This window comes from Lissotriton vulgaris, chromosome 1_2 (genome assembly GCF_964263255.1).
Source record: "Lissotriton vulgaris chromosome 1_2, aLisVul1.2, whole genome shotgun sequence".
NCBI lineage: Eukaryota > Metazoa > Chordata > Amphibia > Caudata > Salamandridae > Lissotriton > Lissotriton vulgaris.
This window is the reverse complement of record NC_141686.1, coordinates 217,311,786-217,338,119: the sequence shown is the minus strand read 5'-3', so window position 1 is coordinate 217,338,119 and position 26,334 is coordinate 217,311,786. Positions and strand designations below refer to the sequence as shown.

The 26,334-nt window shown below is 44.1% G+C and overlaps 1 protein-coding gene across 1 annotated transcript in view; it reads right to left on the bottom strand.

The window, feature by feature from the left end:
• LPXN (leupaxin) overlaps nt 1–26,334 on the bottom strand; it is a 372,214-nt gene that overhangs the window by 265,415 nt on the left and 80,465 nt on the right. Inside the window, exon 2 of the mRNA XM_086953138.1 lies at nt 5,262–5,488. Within this exon, the coding sequence (XP_086809264.1) occupies nt 5,262–5,488 (227 nt within the window). The remainder of the gene's footprint in view (nt 1–5,261; nt 5,489–26,334) is intronic.

The window sequence follows — 26,334 nt, the reverse complement described above, 5'->3', positions numbered from 1 at the left end:
TCCTACTTGAAGGACTGTCTTATTATCTGAGAAGGAAGACTGCACCTGCTTGACTTTACCGCAGGCTAACCAGAGTGATTCCAAGGGACAGTTGGCTGACCTCCTCTGTGAGCAGGCTTCAGATACCTTCCTTCAACTGTCCAGCTGATCTGCTGCAACTGGTCCTGCCAGGGGAGGGGGAAGGACAAGGGGATCTGGAGTCACAGGAGGTAGTTATCACAGCCTGGACGGAAGCCCGAAGGTCTATAAGGGGATCTGGAGTCACAGGAGGTAGTTATCACAGCCTGGATGGAAGCCCGAAGGTCTATCTCTGGATCGGAATGGAAACGCTGTCTCCGAGTGCACCGAGCGCCGTCTGTCAATGAAAGCAGCAGCTCGAACCTCGCCTGTCTTGATAAAGACCCGCCGTGACCACCAACTGGGGCACTCTAGGGTCGAAACGTCGACGCTTTTTCATTGGTCAAGAAACCTCCGGGAACAGGTGCAATAATCCTCTGTGTCCTTGGAGTATTCACTCAGAACTCTGACCTCCTAAACTACAGCTTCCCCCCTCACCCCCCAACTACCTGTGTACAATATTGTTTAAATTTGTAAATAATTGTCACTGAATCTGTTTCACTATTCACTTTGTTCACCAACAGTCACTATTCACATGTTTTTAACAGTTATTGAGTTTAATAAGGAATGAAGAAATTCCAGTGTATTATAATGGTGACTTTTTCTTACATAAAAATCTTGAACTAAATCTGTTCCAGAGAGGTGTATTTGAATGTAATTAACCATCATTCTTTTGCATAATTCATGAGCTAATATAGCCTTAACTTAAAGTAATTTGGACTTGAAAATAGACCTGTTGGCTTCTGAAAGAGTGAATCCCTGATCCACCAAGAGGTGCCTTCCCGGGTACTGGACCTTTGGCTGGCATCAGAGTGTACTCCTCCAAAGAAAAGATGATAATCCTGACGTTTGGGCTCCTTGCGACAGCAAAATGGACAGTTCATGCCAAAAACTCTGCCGTGTACAACAACTGAAAAAAGCTCCAGTAAAACCTTTGGTTCGCGCTGGCAACAGTCTGTGGCAACTGGCAATGCAAGATCTGCACTTTGTACTACGTCAATAACAACATGCAGTGACCGCCAACACAAAGCTACAGTGATGGCCATCCATGAAGCCTGACCTGCTCTTTATGCTTCAGCGAAGACCAACTGAGCTGCTTATCCTGCTCCCTGTGACCTCCTCTAAAACAAACAGAACTCTGTGCATCAGACCCAGAAGGTACATTTCAAGTGGGACAAACCTGGTCCCTGTGTCCGACACATGCTCCATCGTAGTGAGCATGAACTTGTGACTTTCCCCTACTCTACCTCGACTAGATGACTGCAAGTGGCGCTTTGTGCTTTTAGATGCAATTTTACTCAAAACTTTACAATTGTGTATCTTGGGTTTGACTGATTGGATTTGTGTTGGTGATGAAATACTTTAAAATTGCCTCTAAGTTAGCCTGACTGCTTTGTGGCAAGATACCTAAGGGTTAAGCAAAGGTTAATTTAGTGGTTTTTGTGGTTCATCCTGACAAGAAGTATGGTTGTTGCTTGAATGGCGCTTCCACTCTATTCAACAATAGCCCAATTTACCTCCACCCAAAAGATCGTGCCAACTATAAATATGGCACCCAAGATACCCTCTTCGGAATACTTTCTGGACCTGCAGAAGATCAGAAAAAGACTGAACTTGCTGTCTGTGACCTGAGAAGAGTTTTGAAGGACGGCACTTGCTCTCTCTTATACCTTAGAAGTGCACTCAAAAAGTCTGTTGCTGGATAGATGGACACAACAAGCTGTAAGAAGCCAGTCCTAAGTTGCTTGTGTTCTGGTCAAGGTTGCATCTGGCCTGGCAGTGGGGGCTGGACTGTTCCTATTGGAACAGGGTCAAGACGGATTGCCATATGGCCGGGTCCAAACTGAGGTGACATGGTAGATGAAAAATGATGGACTGGGATGCGGCCTGAACAAATGCCAGTGGCTTAGAGTAATTCCGGCAATCCTTCCATCACTTTGTTGTTTTAGCACCTGGGGAGAGGCACCATCCGATCTAAAATGCTCACAAGGGTATTTGTGTGCTTTCCCTAGGAAGATCTGTCTCCTAAGCCCTATACAAAGAACCACCTTCTAAGACACTTCATGCATTGGTTTGAACAGTGATCACATGGAAGGTCCAAATAGTCATAAAACTGGGAGGGGTTTGAGGATTATTACAAGAAAGAGGTATGACATCTTGCCTCCCACCAGCAGGCCTTCAGTCATAACCTCTTCACATACCTGTGTGGAAAAAGATGGAAAAATGTCAAGAAAGTTCTGACGGACTCTGGGTATTGAAGATCGTCATTATCTCGCCAGATAAGGCCAATGACCATCAAAAGGAGCAGCCCTTTTAGTTCTAGCAAAGACCACTCATTTTCATCTATAGCTCCACATTTTATTTCATTTTCATGGTACCTTGAATGAATTGCTTCTTCAAACTTCAAACGAATGACAAATCAGGGACTATTTTCAGATTTTTCTAAGGGGAGATTCACACGTCGAATTTGTAGTCCAAGACCCAGATTCCGAGCGTAATTTGCACCAACTAGTAGTTACCACGGCACTCATAATGGTGGGTAAGTGTTTTGCAAAGTTGTCCACTCTGTTTTTTAACGACAAAGAAAGGATTGTGGCCTATTTATCCACAGACTTGAGACAGCAATCGATCTAGAGTGAACATTTTTATATAATGAGGTCATGACAGTTTCCAAGAAAATCCTTAAATTCCACCCAGTACTATCAGAGCAATGTCATGACCCTGGAGAGGTCACTGTTCTTCCTAAAGCTGAAGAGGAGACACAATATCAGTGACAAACATTGAAAACAAAATATGGACAGATAACTTGAAAGTTTCTAACTCCACATCAGCAAAAAGAACCAATGATGGACAAAATGCTGAACAAATCATACATTCACCTCCACTCACAGATCAGGGTTAAATCCATTGTTTTTTTGCATGCCATGCTTTTCCAGTTTGGACCCAGCCATATGCAAGTCAGTCTAACGCTGCTCCGCATGGGAACAGTCCAGACCTAACTGCTAGCCAGCTCCTCACTGGACCAGAAATAAGCATCCTGGGAGCGGTTACGGGGTATCACCCGTCATCAGCCAGGCTAGCTTGAATCAGGTTGTATAGCGAGCATGGGACCCATGTTCAGGCATACTCTTCCTACTTAGTGCGACAAATACAAAAAGAACAGATGATGGACGGAATGCTGAATAAATTAAACATTCACTTCATGTCACAGATCTGGGTTAAATCCATAGTTTTTTTGCTCGCTATGCCATTCCAGTTTAGACCAAGTGATATGGCAAGCAGCCTTGACCCTGCTCAACATGGGAAAGCCCAGCCTGAACTGCCAGACTAGGTCCTCCCGTGACTGGAAACAAGCAACCTCAGACCTTTTTTGGGGTATCACTCCTCATCCCCCAGGCTAGCTTGAATCTGGTGACATAGTAAGCAAGGGACCCCCGTCTGGGCATACCCATCACACTTAGGGGGACAAATGCAAAAAGAACAGATGATGTACGGAATACTGAGCAAATCAAACTGTGAACCCCAGTCACAGATCTGAATTTCCATCTTTGTTTTTGCTCTACATGCCATTCCAGTTTGCTCCTAGTCATGCAAATCATTCTTGACCCAGCTCCTAACAATTCAGCTCATACTTCCAAGCCAGGTCCTCCTCACACTTCTGCATTACGGCCATCATCCTCTGGTCAGCAGTGGTAAAGTGCACAGAGTCCTAGGCCAGTGAAAATGAGATAAACAAAATTGAGGAAAAGGCAAAAAGCATGTGGGAAGACCACTCTAAGGCTGATAGGTCTAACAGAGATTTACTCCTGTAGAGGGCTTAAGTATATCTATATGACACAATAAATAGAGTGGGAATAATTACAAAATTGCTGCTGGGAAAAGTCTTTGCAACCCCAAGGACAAAAAGGATAAAACAAGCAAATGCACTTTTCCAAGATACTTACACATGCATAAATATACGCTATGTACATGTATGCATTTGTAAATGATTATGAATGTGGCTATTTTTTTAAAGCTGTGGGGAACCTGTTTTTTGGGAATTCAATTAAACTTGTGGATCTGGCCGTTAGTTTCTGAATTACCAGATTACCAAATATCACACAAGAACTAGCATTACTGCTAGCACCAAACTGCTTTTAAGTCAGGAAAAATAAGTATGTGTAAAACTGCTAAGAATTGAGCTGAAATCCATACATTATTCTGATGGTGTTTTGACTCCACCTTTATCATCTTATGAGTAAGCTTTCGGCCACAATCTGTGGCCAGAGTCCAAGCCCCAGGTACTCAATGCAAATGGCCTTTGGACACACCCATCACCATATAGTCAACTGCCTGCGAATCCTCCGTAAGACCTTCAAATGAATCCTCCCTGACTGCAGAAAGACTGTCACCCACGCACTCATAACCAGCAGACTGGACTACGGCAACACTCTCTATGCCGGAATCAACAGAACCCTTCTACACAAACTCCAAACCATCCAGAACGCCGCAGCCAGACTCATCCTCGTGACACCGCACCACGAACACATGACCAAACACCTACGAGACCTCCACTGGCTCCCAGTCGAGAAGAGAATCCCCTTCAAGCACCTCACCCATGCCTTCAAATCCCCCAACAACTCCGGACCCAAATGCCTCAATGCAAGATTATGTTTCCAAGTACCCAAAAGGAACCTCCGCTCCGCCGACCTCGCCCTGGCAGAGGTCCCCCGCATCCGCAAAAGCAGAGCAGGTGGAAGAGCCTTCTCCTACATTGCGGCCAAGATCTGAAACAAGCTCCCTGTGAACATCAGATGCTCCCCAACCTTTCACACGTTCAGGAAGGACCTCAAGGCCTGGCTCTTCAACTGATCCAGAGCTGCTCCACCCCTCTAGCACCTTGAGATCCTCACGGGTGAGTAGCATGCTTTACAAACCCCTGATTGAATGAATGATTGATTGATTGATATGTCTTTTCTCTCAGACTGGCCTCTGCCTGCTCACTGGGCCCCCCATGCCCTTTCATGGTTTTAGATGTAGATGGCAGATTCCCCTCGCCCGCTCAAAATTCCCTCCATAAACTCACTGTGTCCACTGCACCCTTCCTTGATTTAGCTACAGTGTTGGAGCCCACTCTGTCCCTCAACATGTCCCTTGCAACTCACTGTGTCTCCAACATTCTTCTCCGGTGAATCTACAGATGGTAGAGGTAGAGACAGCTGAGGACTTGCTTCCCTTCCATCCCTGTCTTCAGGAAGCAGCTGTTTTTCCTCTACTTTGTGACTCAGTGGAAGAATATCGTAATCGCCTTTTGGTAGCACGGGTGTAGGGTGGTCTTCGGGGCTGTCGTCAAATTCAAGACTGGCTCTTTCCAGTTCCTCCAGCAGGGCATCTGCAAGTGGGAGCAGAGGTCAATACACAGTTGAAAAGAACATACAAAGATGGTTCTTAGAGCAGGCAGAAGACTCACAGAAACTAACCCAGAAGGAGTCAGAATATTATTCAACAGCCAAGTGAACAAGATAGATAAAGGTGGATGGTAGAAAAAAGGAGCAAGGGAGTAGACTAGAGAGATAAAAAAAGAGGAAACTGTGTTGATACAGATGCTGAGGGAGCAGAGTGATATTGTGAAGATTGCAGTGATTTCAAAGATTTATAGCCATTACAAAAACAGGAGATCCTGGTGCTGACAGTGGAATCAGTGCATAACCAATTGCATCTATTCGTCCAGTCGCAGTATAAAATGATGTCCTTGAATGTACCTTTGTCGATTGCGTGAACTACAGATCATTATTAAAATATCCGACATGATGGCAATCATCAGGCTCAAAAATTAGGAATCAAGCAATGGCAACTAGATCCAAATTAAGAAGGAGGATTGACAATCTGACAGAAACTCAAGGTAAACGTTATATCAAGTACCTGCCATCTTAAGGGATAAAATTGATGAATGTAGTTGCTGCCAGATGGCCATCGCTCAGGATGAATGCACCTCTGTGCGCAACAATAATCCTACAAAATCATGAATTTCCATAGCCAATGGAATGACACAAGTTCCAGCAGTGAGAAGGGGAGCGCGTGGAGATCAGAATAGAGATGACAACAGCCAGAGAAAGAGGCTACTGAGTGGATTCTACACTTGATGCCTACCTAGAAATATAGAAAGACCCAATATAGCAGATGGGTATGGTGACTGCTGAAGCACTGCAGGGGTAGTGTGATTGCCTGTGGTGCAGAAGGTACACAGAGGATTGCCACAAGTGGGAAGTTGGCTGTGCCCTTGTGATGATGCACTGAACTGCATGCCAGGGGAGGAGCAGATGAAGCTGCCTCTGCATCACTGCCTATAGTGCAGAACCATCTGGAGGAGAGAACCCTTTGCAGTCGGTAGTGCTTGCACAGTGTACTACCAGGCTACATGGCCAGAGAGGCTAGGACCCAGTAACCTCAGCGCCTGAATTGGAAGAAAGAGGGAGAGGCTGAAGACTCAAATGAAGTGGGTAAATGTAAAGAGGGGGTCCACAAAGTTTAGTAGTAGATAAACAGATTCAGTTTATTCAGCATACATGGAAAGACCTCCAGCTCCTTCTCCAGCTTCTTCTTACTGGCAAAATAGTCAAGGCATAACATTCTAAGCACCTAGCAACTAACAAGGAGTTCTATGAATGCAGCTTCAGATGCATTGAGCATAGATCCCAACAGTAAAGCAGTGCCCCTTGCCCCTGTTGACTGACACTGAGATCTACTGAGAGTTGGGTTAGGAGGTAGGGGAGGCAAGGTAGACATTGGAGTTTCTGACTCTTCCGCGTACTACCAGCCCAAACCTGCTTGAAGAAGCAAGGAGAGATCTGCTGGTGTTCAAGCTCATCCCCACGGGGGCCTAATGTGCCCATTAGTATACAACCCCACATAAGCAAGAAAAGGTCCACCGCGCACACCCGAGGAAAACAAAAATGTGTAATTTTGGGACAGAATGTGCAATTCAGGATTTGAATTACCCCAATAGGAAGCCACATCTCCAACCCCTAACAATAGTGCAGAGACTGTATGGAGCAAGTGGACTTGAATATGGAAAAAGTGGGCCATTGGATCAGTTAAAAAAGCAACTGCAGAGGTAAGGCAAATGTAGGAGCCCTGAAGAAATAAAACGCCCCTACGAAAAATCAAACAACTCTCCATGGAAGAACACCCAAAAGGGAACAGAAATATATGGCATACATCATTGGTGTGCTCATACTTCCTGAAAAGACGCATACTCACCGCAGACTGTGAAAAACTCATCATGCTGACCTTTGACAAAAAGAAAACATCCAAATCAACCAAACCATGCATGATGAGAAAGAAAAAGATCCGACCCTTTCATTGTTTAGTTATATTCTCTGGTGTCTCTTATCAATTCATCTGGTATCACATCCACATGCAATACTGATGATACCCAATTGATTTTGGCTTTACACAAAAATTCCAAGCCAATTTAAAAAAATGGATTTTAAGTATCGTCTACTGGATAGAACTTAATTTCCTAAAATGCAATACCGACAAGACAGAGATTCTTTTCTTTGGTCAGGATACTTTTTTTCTCCTCAGTTGGAGTGGCCTGACAATCTCCCGTCTCCTTCCTCTCCAGGCAAAGTGGCTCGCAATTTCAGCCTCAAATTCGATTGCTCTCTCTCCTTTCACTGCCAAGTAGCATATAGTACTAGTTTTTCCCTGATCAAATCTTTAAATACATTCTTTGAATACCCTCCTTTGACACCAAGGAAAACTGCAGTACTAGCTCTTATCACTTCACGGTTAGACTACAGCAATAGCATTTATCTTGGAATTACTAAACATCTATTGCATAACCTTCAAGTGGTCCAAAATAATGCAATCAGACTGGTTCTGAATCTTCCATGTGCAGTAGCGGCCCGTGGTGGGAGTGCTGCTGTGCGCTGACCTGGGGCGAGGGAAGGGCGTGGTGGTGGGTAGTAATCTACGGATTACGACTGATTACAGGTAAGTAAACATATAAATGAATGAAATGAATTACGTTGCACGCGCTGCATCGCCAAATGTTTGCTAACCCTTATTTGTTAAAGAACAACGTTTTTAGAGCTTTACGTAAGGTAGGATGTCTTGGATTATTTGAATATGGGTTGGTAGTGAGTTACAGTACCTGGCAGCATTGTTAATAAAACTCCTTCCTCCCCAAGAGGCACGTCTCACAGTGGGGAAAGCGATATTGTTGACTTGTGTGGATAGTAGGTATCTGCTTGGGTTGCACCACTTGAAGCTTTTCTGTGGTATTATGGGGCCTATGCCATGTAGCCCTTGGTTTATGATACACAATGCCTTGAAATATATTCTCTGGGTAACTGGGAGCAGGTGCAACTTGCAGAGTGCTGTTTTTCCAGATTGTAATTTGGCGATGCCCAGGAGCATACGAGGAGCATTGTTTTGTAGCACTTGTAGGTTGGTTAGCAATTACTTTTGGATATTGAGGAAGAAGCCATTGCAGTAATCAAGTCTTGTAAAACAACAGGAGAGAGAAAGGGATTTCCACTATGTTGAGGAGAATACTCCTGGTACTCTTAACGATCAAGGAAATAAACAATATCACAAGAGGCCAGAGTCTCAAAGTTTTGGGAGAAGTTGCGCAAGAAGGAAAAATATTCTTTCTTTAGAAGACTCCTCACTCACCAACCTAGTTGGTGACATGCTTCATCATCGGGGTCACACCCGAACAGCCGAATGCCATCCGGTGGTGCTGCAACACTTGATTACAGTGGAGCAGGTTGTTTTTTGGTGTGTGAAAGTGTAAAGGTGGGTTACAAATTGGCCAGATATAACTCACTGGGAAGAGTTTATTCTGGAGCAATGAGGACAAGGTTAAAAAATTGCTTAGATGCCTGTATCGGTTTAATTGACCTCTGTTATCTGTAAAGTGAAAAAGATGGTGCAATAAAAAGGGTCTGCATGTTTCAACCTGTAGAAGGAATTTCCAGGTTTTTGTCAGGACCAAGTGAGCGTGACCCTGGTGGTGTACACACGGTAAGGTGTACCCAACCGTTGATCACAGATACCCAACCGTGTACTTACAGTTGGTGTCCTGTGCGTGCCTGTAAGGTAGTGTCTGGATGGTCCAGTGCTCTTTGCTCTCCCAATTCTGTGAACCATGATAGCGTGAAAAATACACATTTATCAGTGTCTGTCTCGTCAAGTAAGAGCAGTAGACAAAGAGGAGCTTAGAGGGAAAAATTGGTCATAGGTCATCCGCCACTCAGTTATATAGATGTCAGGATAAAGGGAATGTGCAGGCTCTAACCTAGAAAGTGGCCGCAATTGTGTTAGAGCAGTACAGCCTATTGACCTGTTGCAATATCGGTGAATATTGTATTCATTCGTAGTGGGCATATGGATGTTTAACAACGTTTTTCTAAAAATAAAACAGTGTGCATAACGGTTCATGGCGACGAGCACCGTGTTATTGCAGACACCTTTGGGAAAAGTTGTATTTATGAAACTTATATGTATATTGCATCTTTTGCTTTGAGATACCTATGCCGGTGTTGTCTGCTTGAGTTTGTGGACAGTTTTTCCAATGGCCCCCACTGTCCCCAAGAAGTAAGATGGACAAATGGTTAGAATATATGGGGTTGTCATGGTTCACTATTTTGAAGATGGACATATAGAGATTAGAAACTGGCCAGTGCTCTACATAAACATTTAAAAATGCACAGAGATTAGAATTTACATACTGCTCTATATATATTCTTTACAGCAAAATTGCGGAAAGAAGAGTGACTTACAGCTGGAGTCACTTTGAAACCAATTTTGGTTTGGACCTCACGACCGGTATGAGCCCAGGTGGTCGTCTGAGGGTAAATAGCTGGATGTTGTATGTGGTTGGTGACATACTCATTTTCTGAAGCCTATCACAAACTGGCTTCTACTTTTAAACAGGATGACAAACTATATGTGTGTGTTTTTATATTTTTATTTGTTTTTCAGTTGTGAATATAATGTGTGTCCTCATGCAGTGGCTCTAAAATTTGTGACTCCCTGAAGAAATTGCCCGAAATGGAAGGGGCAATGAAACATGTCGGCAAGTGGAGTATGGCTAGATAGGGATTAGCCATCTTCACCTTTTTACATTCCATGACCAACACGAAAGAAACAGAATAAAGATAAGTCCCGTGTTGCTTGTGGCCTTTTATGTATGTGTTCGTTCCACGTATTGTGGTTGTTTTGTTCCACTCACTGCATTTCTTCACAAACACTGTTTTGTTTGTTTTGTGGACACTTATTTTCTTTCAAAGCTTGATGGCACCAATGATGAGATCAGGGCAATCCTGGTGAGTACCTTCCAGGTTCCCGTTGGTGGTTCGCCCGTGAGGTGCCATCTCGCTCACACACACTTTTTTAGGTCGAGCTGATGTGGCATTCATGCCAAAGCATGAATGCTGTCAGCTCGACAACTTATGTTGCCCGTATTTAGGAAAGTGGACAGCAATCAGACGCGCGCTTTCACATTGTCAGATTTCACCTCGGGAGCGCGCGTCTGAGCTGCGCTTGCGCAGACTAACTTGCTTCCCTCGCACGCATTAACGGCACAGACACAGCCATCCCCCACCCCTCTGCATGCACGCACGCACGCGCACTCATACACACGCTGCCACCCCCACACCCCACACATACACGCAGACAGGCACAACACACGCAGGCACATACAAGCGCGCGCCCTCCCTCCCCCGTCTTACAAACCCGCACACACACACTCCCAACCCCGCTCACCGGGCACAAGCAGGGCTTCCATCACTGGGGGGGCGGGCACCGTCAAAGTGCCCCGACGCCCCCCCTCACCGGCTCCTCTCGTCCTGTCCCTCCGTGTCAGACCAGACTCCGCAGCCCACTCCGTTGTTTCTCCGCCCCTTCAGTGCGTGTCACGCCTCTCCTTTCTCCCGGCCGGAAATCCCTTTTGCGTGTCAGGCCTCGTTTTCGAAACTGAACTGTCCCGCAACAGTGTATATAATATCGGCAGTCGTTCTGCGCACTTGTTCATTTTTGTTGTACCCTGCCCGCCACCTCCGAATGTGAACACGATATTAACTCTTTGTAGAGCACGGTATTCGGTTACGTTCGGTGCTGCGTGTAAACGTAAACCTCTCAATAACCAATAATACAAAAATATGCAGCTATGCTTCTGTGCTACTGATTATAAACTACAAGTGTCAGGCAGTGCAATACTAGAAAGAAACATAATCCTGAAAAATAGTTTGGTGAAATGGTAATGTATTTTCAAGATTTTCCAAAAGAATTTGTGACGTTTCACGTTCGAGCTAGATCTATGCATGACCGTCATCAAAATTTACCATGACCAAGGTAAATCCCCAATCCCAAGTAGTGCTAGCACACGACAAGAACATGATCACACACAAAGGGAGTTAAAAGGCATGCAGCCATTTAACAGAAAAGATAAATAAAAAGAAATACACCGGGGGAAAGAGGAAAAAATGAATCTTTCGATGAGGAGTTATAATTTACTAAGAGTTTTTAATAAGACAAATAATTTAACATGATCTGTTTGAGATCCATCGCAAAAGCGAAACGTTCCGCGAGCTCTTTGTCAGTCCAAACTTGTGCTTCAAGTTCACATTGGGGTCTGCACTGGAATTTTCCACAGAGAATGGAAAAATGAGGTCTGCTCTCTATTTCAAAGGGTCTCGACGAAACGTGGTGAATAATATTTGCCAAAAATAGCAACAGGCTGCGGAAATAATTTGGGTTGTAACACCCATAGGCGCGATAGTGAAAATCTCGGGAGAGGCCGGAAAAGTCATTTTTATTATCGAGGGGAACAATTTAGTGAACTGTGTTCGCTCTAACTTGAGGGACATGTGTGGTTTGCCCTCACACAAGGGCACACGAACTGTGACACTGACACTGTCACGAAGGTAAAGCACAGCCGGCATAGCAGGTGTTTTTATTAATAATAGAGAAAAATGAAGCTGTATGTGAAATCTTGTGATGTTTCGAAAATAATGTGTGTAGCCGAGACAAATTGTGAGGCCAAACGTAAATCAGAATCAAATCCAACAATTTTTTTTTTTTATTAGCTTCCTATTCTTGATTCATCTATTAATGCTGCTTTTCACATAAGAATATGTATTCAAAATTCTAAAACTGGTAGACTACAAAATATAAAATAGAAATGATACATGCAATTTACCCAGAAATAGGAGCGATGCACTAGAAAAAAATCAATCTATTTAAAGGTTATTTGTGTCAACGTATTTTCCATGTAATGTTAAAAAACTATGCATTCGTTTATTCGACATGAGTACGTTATCATTTTGTAAAGAAATGCCCTATATAAAGACATAACCCTGAGTTGTTTGACACGTTTATACTTAGCTGGTGATTTTTGAGATATGATAAGCAAAACGAAAAAACACATAGGTTACATAGTACATCCCTAAGATGCAATATATTAATATGAAAGTAATGTGTACCTATTACAGTTAGGTCTTGACCTCTCACCCCCTCTCACCCTCACACACCCTCTCACCCCCTCCCCCTCGCACCCCCTCATCCTCACCCTCATACCCCCTCACCCTCATACCCCCTCACCCTCACACCCCTCACCCTCCCTCACACCCCCTCATTCCCACACCCCTCACCCTCACACACCCCCGACACTCCTGCACACACCCTCACCTCCCTCACCCTCACTCACCCCCTCACGCTCACAACCCTCACTCACCCTTACACCCTACACCCCCTCACCCTCACGCCCCCTCACCCTCACACCACCTCACCCCACCTCATCCTCAAACCCCATCTCACCCTCACACCCCCTCACACCCCCTCACCCTCACGCACACCCTCACCCTCACTCACCCTCTCACCCGCGGTCACCCACCCTCTCACCCTCACCCACCCTCCCTCACACACCTTCTCACCCACCCCTTCACCCTCACACCCCCTCACCCTCACACCCCCTCACCCCCACCTCCTCACCCTCACAACCCCCTCATCCTCACGCACCCCTCATCCTCTCACCCACCCTCTCACCACCCCTGACCCCCCTGACCCTCACACCCCCTCACCCACCCCCTCACACACCCTCTCACTCACCCTCACACACCCTCTCACCCTCACACACCCACCCTCCCTCTCCCGCACACACCTTTGCCCTCATCCTCCCTCTCCCTCACACCCCCTCACCCTTACATGCCCTCACTCACACACCGCACCCCCACACACCCCTCACTCACCCTCATTCACACCCTCACCCTCACACACCCCCACACACCCTCTCACACACCATCACCACTCTACCGCCCTCACTCTACCGCCCTCACTCACTCTACCGCCCTCACTCACTCTACCGCCCTCACTCACTCTACCGCCCTCACTCACTCTACCGCCCTCACCCACTCTACCGCCCTCACTCACTCTACCACCCTCACCCACTCTACCGCCCTACCTCTATCTAATCTATCGCCCTCACTCTATCGCCCTCACTCTATCGCCCCACGTCCTTCTTTATATCCATGTTCTCTTCACCTGTGCTAATCTGCTGCTCTCTTCCACCCGCCTCCTTCTTTAACTCTGTTCTTTTCTCCTGTGCTGATCTGCTGCTCTCTTCCACCCCACCTCCTTCTTTAACTCCCTGTTCTCTTCTCATGTACTAATCTGCTGTTCTCTACCACCCGCCTCCTTCTTTAACTCCCTGTTCTCTTCTGCTGTGCTGATCTGCAGCTCTCTTCCACATACATCCTTCTGTAACTACACGCACACACACACAACCACACACACAAACATCACCCCACACACAAACATCACCCCACACACAAACATCACCCCACACGCAAACATGACCCCACACACGCTCAGCCACACGCTCAGCCACACACCACACACACACACACAACCACACACAAACACAACCACACACAACCACACACACACACAACCACACACATCTATCTATCGCCCTCACGCTATCTATATATCGCCCTCACGCTATCTATCTATCGCCCTCACGCTATCTATCTATCGCCCTCACGCTATCTATCTATCGCCCTCACGCTATCTATCTATCGCCCTCACGCTATCTATCGCCCTCACGCTATCTATCTATCGCCCTCACACTATCTGTCTATCGCCCTTACTCTATCTATCTAACTTTCGCCCTGACTCCATCTATCTTTCACCCTCACTCTATCTATCTTTCGCCCTCACTCTATCTATCTTTCGCCCTCCCTCTAGCTGCCCCAGACCATCAGACAGGCCAGTTCATGGACCTGTTTCAGAAAGAATCTGAAAACTTGGTTGTTTCCTAAGATGGAAAACTAGTTCTTTCACTGCCTATTACGGGCTGGTAATGTGCGGACCATCACCATTTCTAAAAGCGCGAGGATACCCGTAGGATGACACTTTTTGCGCTATATAAGTGATTTTTACATTACATTACATCTATCGCCCTCCCTCTAGCTATCTTTCCCCCTCCCTCTAGCTATCTATCGCCCTCACTCTATCTATCGCACCACCACAGCATCACTCAGGAGTACCACAGCATCACTCAGGGGCACCACAACATCACTATGCGCTACCACAGCATCACTGAACGCCACAGCATCACTCGTCGCCACCACATCACTCAGTGCCACCACAGTATCAATCTGTGCAACCATTCAACAATAACTGGTTCAAATATTTTCTCTCAATGTTTCAAGCTTTATTACAAATGTCATAAAAAGATGTTAATATTTCACTTCTGTTCTTGGATTTTCATCACAATAAAATACACTGAACATAATCTTCACAAAAGTTATTTACAAAACTTTAAGCTATTGCCATTATAAATTACAATAACTTTAATTTAAGTATTAATTATTTAAAAAAATTAAAAGCCTTTGTTATTTGTAATATCAATACATCTAAGTCACGTAAATACAAAACATGTTGCATTACAAATGCTATAGGTGTCACATTTGCAAAAGATAAAAGTATTGGCATTGTAAATGGCAAAGCTATTAATTTCGCTATTTTCAAAACCAACACAATAATAAAAATGTTGTCATTTACAAAACCAATAGCTCAAACTTTCCTAATGCGAGACCTATTGCATTGCAAATGCTTGTTATAATTTCCTAATCTTTCTAATTTAGACACATCGGTGTGTGTTAGTTGTTGTCTCACAACTGTTCTTTGTCTTTCAAGGGTTTGGGCAATGTGTTTTTACTGAATGGCATATTTTGGTTGTACCTCCTACCTCAATAATTAAAAGAGAGGAGTATTGTGCAAAAACGTTTTTGCTGTTGATGGTAAACCATTGATATATTGATATTTCTATGCCTGGTCGATCTAGGTCCTGTTTTGGAATTATATCCTCAAGTAAGAGACAAATTCATACTCTGCACATTTCTTCAAGTGACGGAATCAGTCACTGAAGATTAGCGTATCATCCACTTGTGAAATTATAGCAGTGGGTGTTGGTGCACAAAGGGTTGCATGTCTTGCCATGAAATGCAGATGTATTTCTCAACTCACTTGGATATCAATGAAACCTGTGAGTCTATTTTACAACGCCACTTTCATTCACATTTAAAAGTGGGTATCTATGCTCTTATTACATAGGTGAGGGTATGTTCCATACTGCATGCATGTCTGTCAACAAGCGTCACACTTTGACCCCCCCTTTGATTCTTTGTATCCTAAGTGTGACGCTTGTTGATGCTTACTAGAATTCACAGCGTTGTCATGACTGTTTTTTGGAATTACTCTGAGAGATAGGGTAAAATTCTCCTAACTGTTTTAATTGAAAAAAAGATCGATGATGGGATAGCTTTTATTTGGTCGCTGTTAGACCTGGCATCCTTGGCGTGGTTTCCCCTGATTTATTGCCTCTACCTTCTATATTTTTTTACACTGTGCTGGAATTCGATTTTGCTGGTTTACATGCTTTGGGCACTTTGCCACTGCTGATCAGTGCCAAAGTGCAAGTGCTTCCTGGTTAAATTATTATTGTGATTGGTTCTCAATGATTGTCATATTTGTTTTACCAGTAGGTCCCTCGTAAAGTGCAATGAGTGTGCCAGGCCTGGTGATTCAAATGCTACTAGTGGGCCTGCAGCACTGATTGTGCCACCCACATGAGTAGCCCTAAAATGGAGTCTCAGGCCTGCCATTCAGTGTCTGTGCGCAGTTTGTTAACTGCCATGTTGTCCTGGCCAGTGTACACACTAGCCAAGCCTGACCCTACCCTTTTCCTACACATTGGACACCCCTATGGTAGGTCCAAGGTATCCCCATGGGCAGGGTGCAGTGTATGTAAAAGGTAGGATATGTTCTAGTGAGGGTAACGTACCTGATAGTGAAATACTACCAGTTTCTTTTTTTCACTATTGAAAGGCTATCTTGTCCGTAGGATAACATGGGGAATGCTGTGTAACATGTTTACCTGCATATCTTCCCATAGCAGCAAGATAGACATATGGAATCTGTTATCCCTAAACTCAGAATTTAATAACACATCTTTTAGTGAAGATGGTTTTTAATTTCTAAGTTTGGAAATAGCACATTTAGAAAGTGGCAATTTTCTTGTTCAGCCTTTCTTTGTACCTCTGCCTGTTTTTGGATGGACTGTCTGGTTTGTGAGTGACAGGGGCTGGGGTAGCTCGATGAGGTTGGGTGAGTCAGCACTAGGCTGAATAGACTTATCTGCATGTAGAGTGGTGGGAGGCGTAGCACCTGGGTCTGAATAGGGCTGTGCCTGCCTTCCACAATGCTCACTCCACCTCCTGCAGTGCATCTGATGGCCCTGGACACCTCTCACAAAGGAAGAAGATGTGCACTGGCAGAGTGCACTCAGAACTGGTCTGGACTGGGTCCAGGATCCCTCACACATGAAGAACAAAGACTTTTGCTATATAAATATCTGAGCTGAAACCCCTAGAATTTAGATTAGGAGAAACTTTGTGATCAAGAAGGAATCCCTGCCAAAGAAGAACAGCCAGGGAGACTGACGAAAAGTGCTGCCATTGCTGAGTGACTGGGAGCTGACCTGCAGTTGCTTTGATTGCTGAGGAAGAGATCAAGGGACTATCTGCTGTGTGCTGTGTCCCACTTGCTTGGAGAGGAGCTGTGCTGTGTGTTTTGCTCCCCTCAGAAGTCTACCTGTCTCCAAGGGCCTGAGAAGAGCTGGCCTTCTGTTGAAAACTCCTCGCTGTGGGCGTGTGCCTTAACCCCAGCGTGGGTCCTGCCAGAAGTGTGTGGTGAGTGGGAGCCTTCTACCTGATCTCCCCTGCTCGTGGCCGTGAAGATGCCGGAGAGTGTTGTGCCAATTTCACCGCTGCCGGGCCGTAAGCCCACCAGCGCTTTGCACGTCAATTTCATCACTGTGCGGCCCGAGTCAGGAGAGTGAGCGCGCTTTGCAAGCTGCCTGGAGGCTCTGTGTCAGTTTCACCGCACGCCCGAGAAGAATAGACACACTGAAAGCAGAGAACCTTCGGGGCGTCGCCTATCAACAAGGAGGTTCGTCCCAGTAGAGCTGCGTCAAGAAGAAGTGCAGCGTAAGGCGTCCCCTAGCAACCTGGGCCTCCTCACGCTCGACAGCGAGGAGGGAGCCATACCAGAAGCCAGGGAGTGCCACCAGGGAGAGAGCTGCCCTGCCGGAGATCAGCGAGGACTGCAAAGACCCCTCCGCATTCTAAAAGGTAACTGGCGCCAGGGCAGAAGGGAATTGTTCTTTAATTTGCTGCTGGCGGCCCACCTAAAAGGTGTTCAAATCTGCTGGTGACTGGCGCGTGCCCGCGCATTGATAAAGTGGGTGATTTCAAGTGTAGCACATCCCGTGCTACAGCGGGGACAATATTTAAGGACAGCGTCCTTGCAGTGATTTGAAATACAGTGGGGGCAGTATATAAGGACAGCATTCTTTTGTTGACTGGCGCATTTGTTAGGATTGCTTTTTTAAAGTGAAATTGAGCAAGCCTGGGTAGAACATTCTGTGCTATGAGTACAGCGGGCAGTCATCGATAAAGGCACGATTTTTAAAGTTTCCACACGCTCGAAACAAGGGCTCACAGCCATACTGAGCCCACAAGTGTTTTTATTATTACCAGTATGTTTTACAAAGAGAACATTCCTAAAGAGAACTTTTTCCACAAAAGACATTTCTAAAAGAAAGATTAATTGCGAAGGTGATTTTTATGTAATTTTGATCTGTCTAATCTATATAAAGATAACTTTATTTTTATAAGCAATGTGTGCAGTGTGCATTTGTTGTATTTCACTATAGTACTGTGAGTATTGGTACAAATACTTTACACATTGCCTTGGGGATAAGCATGTCTGCTCGTGCCAAGCTACCAAGGGGGTGAGCAGGGGTTATCAACAGTGTGTTTCCCCTTACCCTGACTAGAAGTAAAGGTCCTTATTTGGACAAAGGTACTTACCTCTGCCAACTAGAGACCCCAAGATCTAACAGTCGCCATATGTCAGTTTGTTGTCTACAAGTACTCCCAGATTTTTCACTTTTTTTGCCGGGTTGGGTAGTTCACTCAGTTTTTGTGGCCACTATCCTGATGACCAGAATGAGGTGTTTCTGCCAAACAGAATAACTTCTGTTTTGCCTGAATTGAGTGTAGGACAGTTTGAGCTCATTCATTCGCTTACAGCCAGCATACAGTTGCTGAGACTGGAATGGATGTTTTCTTCATTACCAGTTAAGGAGATGACAATTTGGGTGTCATCAGCGTAGTACATCAGCGAGAAGCTGAAGAATTTGATTAATCCCTCAAGAGGTGTCACAGATATTGAACAAAGTGGGACTTAGTGACGACCCTTGGGGAACTCCAAAGGGGAGATAGAAGGGTTCGGACTTGAATCCTCTTGTAGAAACTGATTTTTCCCTGTCATTAAAGAATGATTTTAGCAGAGTCAGGGTATTTCCTTTGATTCCTATATCTGCCAGATGTTTGATCAAAACATCATGACTTACTGTGTTGAATGCTGCAGAGAGATCCAACAGAATAATGGCAGCTTTACCTCCTTTGTACATGGTTGATCTAATTTCTTCTATGGCCGCAATCAGCTTAGTTTATGTGCTGTGGCCACTTCTGAAGCTGAAATTGGAGGGATCTAGGAGTTTGTAATTGTTAGTAAAGGTTGATAATTTTTGATTCATTCATTTTCCCACTATCTTAGCAGGAAGTGGATCCTAAAAGTTGGTCTATATTTATTAGGTCAAGTGGGTTAAGATTAGCAGTTTTTTGTTAATGGTTGGATGGAAACCTTTTTCTATTGTTTTGGAAAAAACACCAGTTTTCAACATAGAGTTGAAGCTGGTAGTCAGTTGATTCGAAATGACATCCGTGGCTTTTTTTTTAGAAAGGCTGGAGGGTATTGATCATGGAGGGAGCCTGATTTTGAAGTATTGATTAGTTTGACTGCTTGGTTGTTGTTGAGAAGGATGAATTTGGAAAATTATGTGGATTCAATGCTTTAGTGTTTAGGTCTGTCGTCAGCAGTTTAGTTGTGTCATGGACTGAAGTCAGCATGAAATCATTACTACTTAACATGCAAAAGATGTCAATCTGAATGTCAATCATGACAAAATCAGCTTTCTAATGATAAGGGTTGACCAAATGAATGAAAGACTAGATAAACAGGCAGCCCAACTAGACATAGGGCTTCTCGGATACCATTGATATTATTACAGCCAACAAAGAAAAACTGCTCAGCACGGAAAGGTACTGGAACTTATAAAAAACAAGATTGATAATATGAAAGCAAGCTCTAGGAGAAATAACACCCACCAAATAAATGGAAGAATTCGTAGAAACTCTCCCTACCGACATCGAACTTTTCATCACGTTTTGTTGTAGAACAAGCTCACTTGTACAGAGACTACAACCCGGAACCCGGATGTATGACGGTACCACGCGTACTTTTACAACGCGTACCGTTACCACGCTACTTTTACCACGCAAGTCGAACGACTTGCGTGGAGGGGCGCTGGATAGTAAATTATTTAATTTACTATTCCAACTCCAGTCCCCGTGGACTCTAGGGAAAGGAGTTGGATAGTAAATTAAAGTATTTACTATCCTGGAGCGCCCCCAGCGCATTTCGTTGTAACGACCTGCGTGGTAAAAGTAGCGTGCTAACGGTACCGCGTTGTAAAAAATGGGTGGTAACCGCTGCATACCCCGCAACCATCATTGCTATTATACTAAGCAACAGCGACCAGGACACAGTATTCAAGTTGGTTGGTGGTAAAATAGAGCTGCACATTCCTAGACTTAACAATAGCTGGGCAGTAAGACAGACATGCCTTTGCCTATAAATTAGTCTCTTACTGGCCTGTATAGCATTTCCTGTGAAATATCCTGTACTCTTAAACTTCACACTGGTCCATTCCGACCTACTCATTGATGTACAATGCAGTGTAGCCTTACTTAAAAGAAGAAACAAGTGACCTCACCCACCTCCCCTGAATCGGGCGGACAGATTTAACCTTCAAATGTCAACAGTGATAACTAAGAACCTAATGTAAATGAACACTAAAGCTTGCAAACTGTTAGTTTATTTTGTACATGTTCACTGATACGATGCTGCAAAATTGCTCTTTCTTTGCTGTGTTAATATTAGTAGTAGGAACCCTCTCAAATATTGAAGGGGGGGGGGGTCACATAAAAATGTGTTGATACATAGCAGTCAGTTGAGGGAATATAATAGAGATAAAGATGCTCCGATGTCCACTGATTCTGGACAGTCCATGGGCTCTGGCTTGCTGGCCCTCCATACGTAGAGCTTCATAATCACAAACATTCCCAGGGAGGGAACATTACACCATTCTTGGGGAGAATGTGAGGTATTTCATTCTTATGGGAGGCAACTGAGCATCAGTGTGGGACAGATGAAGGTAGATGTTGTTAATAGTCAGTTAGGAACGAAGCTTGCAAGGCCAGAAGGAAATGATACATTGACAGAAAATAATCTGTGTCAAAGACAGTACACTTTAGGAACCAGAAAGAGACCTAGAGGAACAGAATTCACAGGAAACAAATCAGCAACTCAGACTATTAACCTGGAATATATGGGGCCTTAACAACCCCCTGCAAGTCCAGACAGCTGTAGGCATGCATAGATAGACATAATATTTAAATAGCCATGTTACAAGAAACCCACCTCACCAAACAATCCAAAAGTGTATTCCCCAACAAATGCAGCATTCACAGCTTATTTGCTTCACATTCCACATAATCTAGAGATTGCCTCATTTTAATAAAAAGAGACAGCCTTTCAAACCAGGAGAAACCTGAAGAGTCTCTAAAGTCCACAGCCTAGTAGTGCAGGGCAATGTGATGGCATCAGTTAGGTCACTGATTAATGTGTATGCACTAATGCTGAAACCACATTATTTTTAACAAATGCCAAATGAACTATAAATGATGGACCCCAGCTCTAAACTCTGTGCTGGTGACTTAAGAATTTAATTGCACACAATTACACATAGGCACATTGCAGCACAACAAAAGCTAACAGCAGTTGTGAAATCCCTACACCAGAAAATGCACTGACATGACCTACTTGTCCTCTTATGCACCCATAACCTTAATGCATGCTGTAGGACATGCCCCTTTTTGCGTAATAACTCTTAATTTTTGCTACATTTTATTGTTGTTTTAAAATAATGCAATTGGACTGTCCATTGTCGTTGCATGTGCTCTGGCCCCTAAAAGATGTTGAAATTGGCTATACATCTAGGGCCCGATTTACAGAATGAACTTAAGACTCAATCCTAAACTTACTACTATTTTGGTATTCACAGAATGCACTTACTACTTTTGGCATTCACAGAATAAACTTACTACTTTTGGTATTCACAGAAGTTAGGATTTTGTCTTAAGTTTGTCTTATGACAAACTTAAGACAGACTTAAGACAGACTTAAGACAAAATCCTAACTTCTGTGAGTACCAAAAGTAGTAAGTTCATTCTGTGAATGCCAAAAGTAGTAAGTGCATTCTGTGAATACCAAAATAGTAGTAAGTTTAGGATTGAGTCTTAAGTTCATTCTGTGAATCGGGCCCCTAGTTGGCATATTTAACTTACCTAAAAGTACCTAGTATATGGCACAAGGTGTATCCAGGGCCTATAAGTTAAATTTCACTAGTGGACACCAACTACAGAGACAGTGTAACCATGACTGTAAGCGTACAGCTGTAGCCTGTATCTGCAGTTTAAAAAATGCAATTAGACTCCTTTTGAAAATCTTAATCCTTCCTTTTTATTATTAAGGCACCCATAAGAACATCCTACTGCCCATAAGACAGAGTGGATGGTATTTAAAAGCGGTACAGATGAACGTTTAATGGTAAACATTTCCTTACAGTGACAAGCCCCGAAAAAGCTATTTTCACTGTAGCGGGGTTAGCTGTATAGGAAAGCACTGGAATACAATAGCAAAATGTATAATGTTATCTCCTCCTAGGAAACACCTACAACATCTTGTACTTTTAAAAATAATTATTACAAGTCCAAATCATTGATAAAGTCAGATTTCTAACAAATATTTTGCACAGGGAACTTTCATAGAGTTACATTTTCCTGACCTAAAGCCTCCAGAAGGGCTTTTACATGAGCATCCAACTATCTCCCAGGAGCGGAATATCGCCTTTGATGATGTTTGAACTTGCTCCCAGAGTTGAGGCAAAGACCTTGGGCACGGGAGGTGTTCTGTCCTTCTGGCAGGATGATCATCTGAGCTGAGCCAGCAAACTTAATTAGTTTTAAATAGGTCTATCCTGTCACAGGCAAATGGTAGCTGGCACTTGGGCAATGTCCTCTTTTGTCCACCTAGTCAGACAGTCACCAGTCCCAGAGGGGGGGCAGCTGCCCCAGAACTGGTTTGAAGTGACCACAGAGGAAGGTTGCTCATTTCCATGTCCACACCTCTAAGGTATGCACGAGAGCTCAGCAGAACGGAATACAGGTTCTGCCATGTTGGATTTAGGGGCACTTGTTTTCATTAGGGCACCCTGGAACTACTGCAAAGGTGGGCAAGTTTCCCCTGGGAAAATGTTCCCTAATGGTTAGTGAGAGGCCAGAAGTCACCCCCTACCCACAGGTCAGTGCCAGGCATAAACACACACTCTTCAGAATACTACTGGACCTATGGAAGACAGAATAGAGACTGCATCCTCTGTTGAGACCTGTAAGGCTGTACCTTCTCCCAGTTGTCCCCATGACAAAGATGGGAACTCTGAAGGTCAGTTGGCTAACATCCTATTAAGCTATAGGGACACAACAAGCTGCTAGAAGAGCCATTTTTTAAAAGCCTTGCTGACCAGTTCCAACTGCACCTGCCCCGGATGCTGCTGGTGGCCTCAGCTGGAACGAATCTTGACATCCAAGTGCTGTTCCGGAGGTCTTGGGACCCTTGAGTGTGTCAATGTGTACTCCTCCTAGGACTTACAAACCTTTTTGCTCCAAAGACCACCTGCTAAGCCAATCCACTGAAGGTGCATTGCTGGTGGGTAAATGATACCAGTCAACAGCAACCAGATGTCCATGGCTGGCATGTAATGCTTTTTCGTGCTATTTTCATTTAAAACTTGAAAAAATCATGTCCCCTTATTGGATTCTTGTTGCTTTGGTATAATTGTGTTCATTAAATTATTCACTATTGTGATAAACTGGAGTGAGATTTTTATTGTGTTGTGTTTTCATTTTTGTAACTTTTTTAGTACTTCTAAATGCCTTACATGTTTTCTTAAGTAAAGCCTTCCTGCTCTGTGCCATCAGTACTAAGGGTTGAGCTCAAGTTTAAATTATTGAAACCTTTACTGGCCCTAACAGGAATCTTGACCTTTTCAGTTACGGTGGACTATCACCCATCACAACTAATAATCCACTTTCTCACACACAGGATTTCAAAATCAACTCTTCAGTACAGGGCACTTCCTGTCAAATGAATTGCTCCCTAGAATCTGAGGATATCAGTAACTGGGCTTTAGAGGTAGCGCATCTTGACGGACACCATCAGATAACCCACCAGTTGAACTCACTCTAGACTCCTGCATGCACTACATGCTGTGGTGCCTCCACAGTGAGGCACTTTTGGACACTGGGGCATATTTATGGCCCAGTTTGGGTCGTGTTTGGACAACACAACATGTTACATGCGCAACTCAAACCTTCAAGTGATATTAATGATGCCACGCAAGGCCACTTCGTGTGGCCCTACAAGGCCCCACAAATGTGGAGTAAAGCAACGCAGCGTAAATTGCTGCATTGCCTTATTCTGCCCAGGGAAGACGTTCCATGGGTGTTCACATGCAACTCCCATGGATTTTGATGCTTTCCAGAATTGGTGAGCCTGGGAATGCACCAAAATGCTATGCCTTTCCAGGGTAGGCATAATAAGGAGAAATATTGTGTTTCTCCTTGTTACTTCCTCTTCAGAATGCAGCACACCTACAGATATATGCCACAGGGGATTTTTTTGTGCAGGAAGGTTCCCCTTCCTCCACACATACAATCCTGCATGCAACAAAGACACCCTTTCACTATGGTGCAAGGGGGCCGGCATTGGGGCTAGGCTGTCAAAAGTGTGCCAGTGAAGGGGAAAAGGAAGGAAGGCGCCGTATTGACTTAAATGTGACACATTCCTGCCCTTTCCATGTCACACAGTGCAGCGCAGCAAGGAGACTAACGGGCACATGCATCATTGTCAATTGAATTTGCAAACGGTGCGAATCGCAATTTTCGGCCGTTTGCGAATGCAATTGACAAAATTGGGATGCATCATGTTTTTCGCAAATTTAGAAATCGCAATCATGTTGCGATTTCTAAAATTGCGATTGCATTTAAGAAATTACAATTTAAGATTTCTTAAATGGAATGCATGAACATTTTTAATTTGCGAATTCGCAAATAGGGAGAGGTAAATTACCATGAAGTTGACCTTCATGGTAATTTGCGAAAACATTAAAAAATGCACAAAAGTGCATTTTTGAAAGTTTCATTTTATACACACACATGCCCTTGGGGCATGTGGGTGTGAAAAATGCACTTTAAGTTAGATTTCAGGGGTGCAGGAGGGGGTCCTTTAGACCCCCCCTGCACCCTTGAAATAGCATTTTGAATTTGCGATTCGCAAATTGCGAATCGCAAATTGAAAATGACTTCCCATTCATTCCTATGGGCCTCTAGGCCCATAGGAATCAATGGGAAGGGATTCCTTAATTGTGATTCGCAATTAAGGAAATTTAAGAAATCGCAAAAAAAATTGCAATTTCTTGGTGCATAGCCGTTTGCGATTTCTTAATTGCGATTCCTTAATTTTCGCAATTAAGAAATTGCAAACGGCAACAATGATGCATGTGGCCGTTACTGCGCTGCACTGTGTGACAATTTCGTACATATGCCCCTGTATTTTGAGAAGAGATAAGAAATGCCGCTAAAGAATACTTCAAACTACATGTAGACATAGTTACAAGTCCTTATGTAATGTGGAAAGCCGCTAAGCATTAAGAAGAGGCGAGTGCACAGAGAAACACCCTGGGAGTCTCATATCTATCCGAGCATGCTTGGATAGCACAGAAACATAAAGTCCCTGCATAAACTAGAAATAAAGAAAATAAATGATTAGATAGATCCCCATGGGCATTGGCAGACACCGCAGGAATCCACACAACGAGGAAAAAAAAGTGTTTGGTGCAGAGAGCATCATGCAACAGTTCTCCTGATTCGGTTCTGAATTATATGCTTCTGGACGGGGTATTCGGTTAATATTTAATCCCACAAGTACTTTGAAGACCTGTTAATGGTATGGTGTACAGATGAACACTGAGAAAACCTGATGAGACCAATAGTGATTTTCGACAGCAAAACTCTAGGGTGTGACGGCCTCCCTGCAGAATTCTATAAATATTACAGGGAAGTAGATCTGGAGTCATCTGAGTACTCATACTGACAGACATGCACAGCATTCTCAGTACCCAGACTCCCTGTCCCACTCACAACAGTTCAATGATTTGTTCTAAATAAACCTTACAGCCCACTGCTAAGGGTCCTGTTACAAATGGCCCAGAACATACCCCGTTACTTCCAAAAACAGGAATTACAGGTATCTGGGGTTCTCCTGTAAATCATGGGGGCGAGTTACAAGTTTTTGGGGAATAGCATGCAGAAATCCGTGTATCTGTAGCGATTTCAATATTTTTCCCTCAATCTCCAC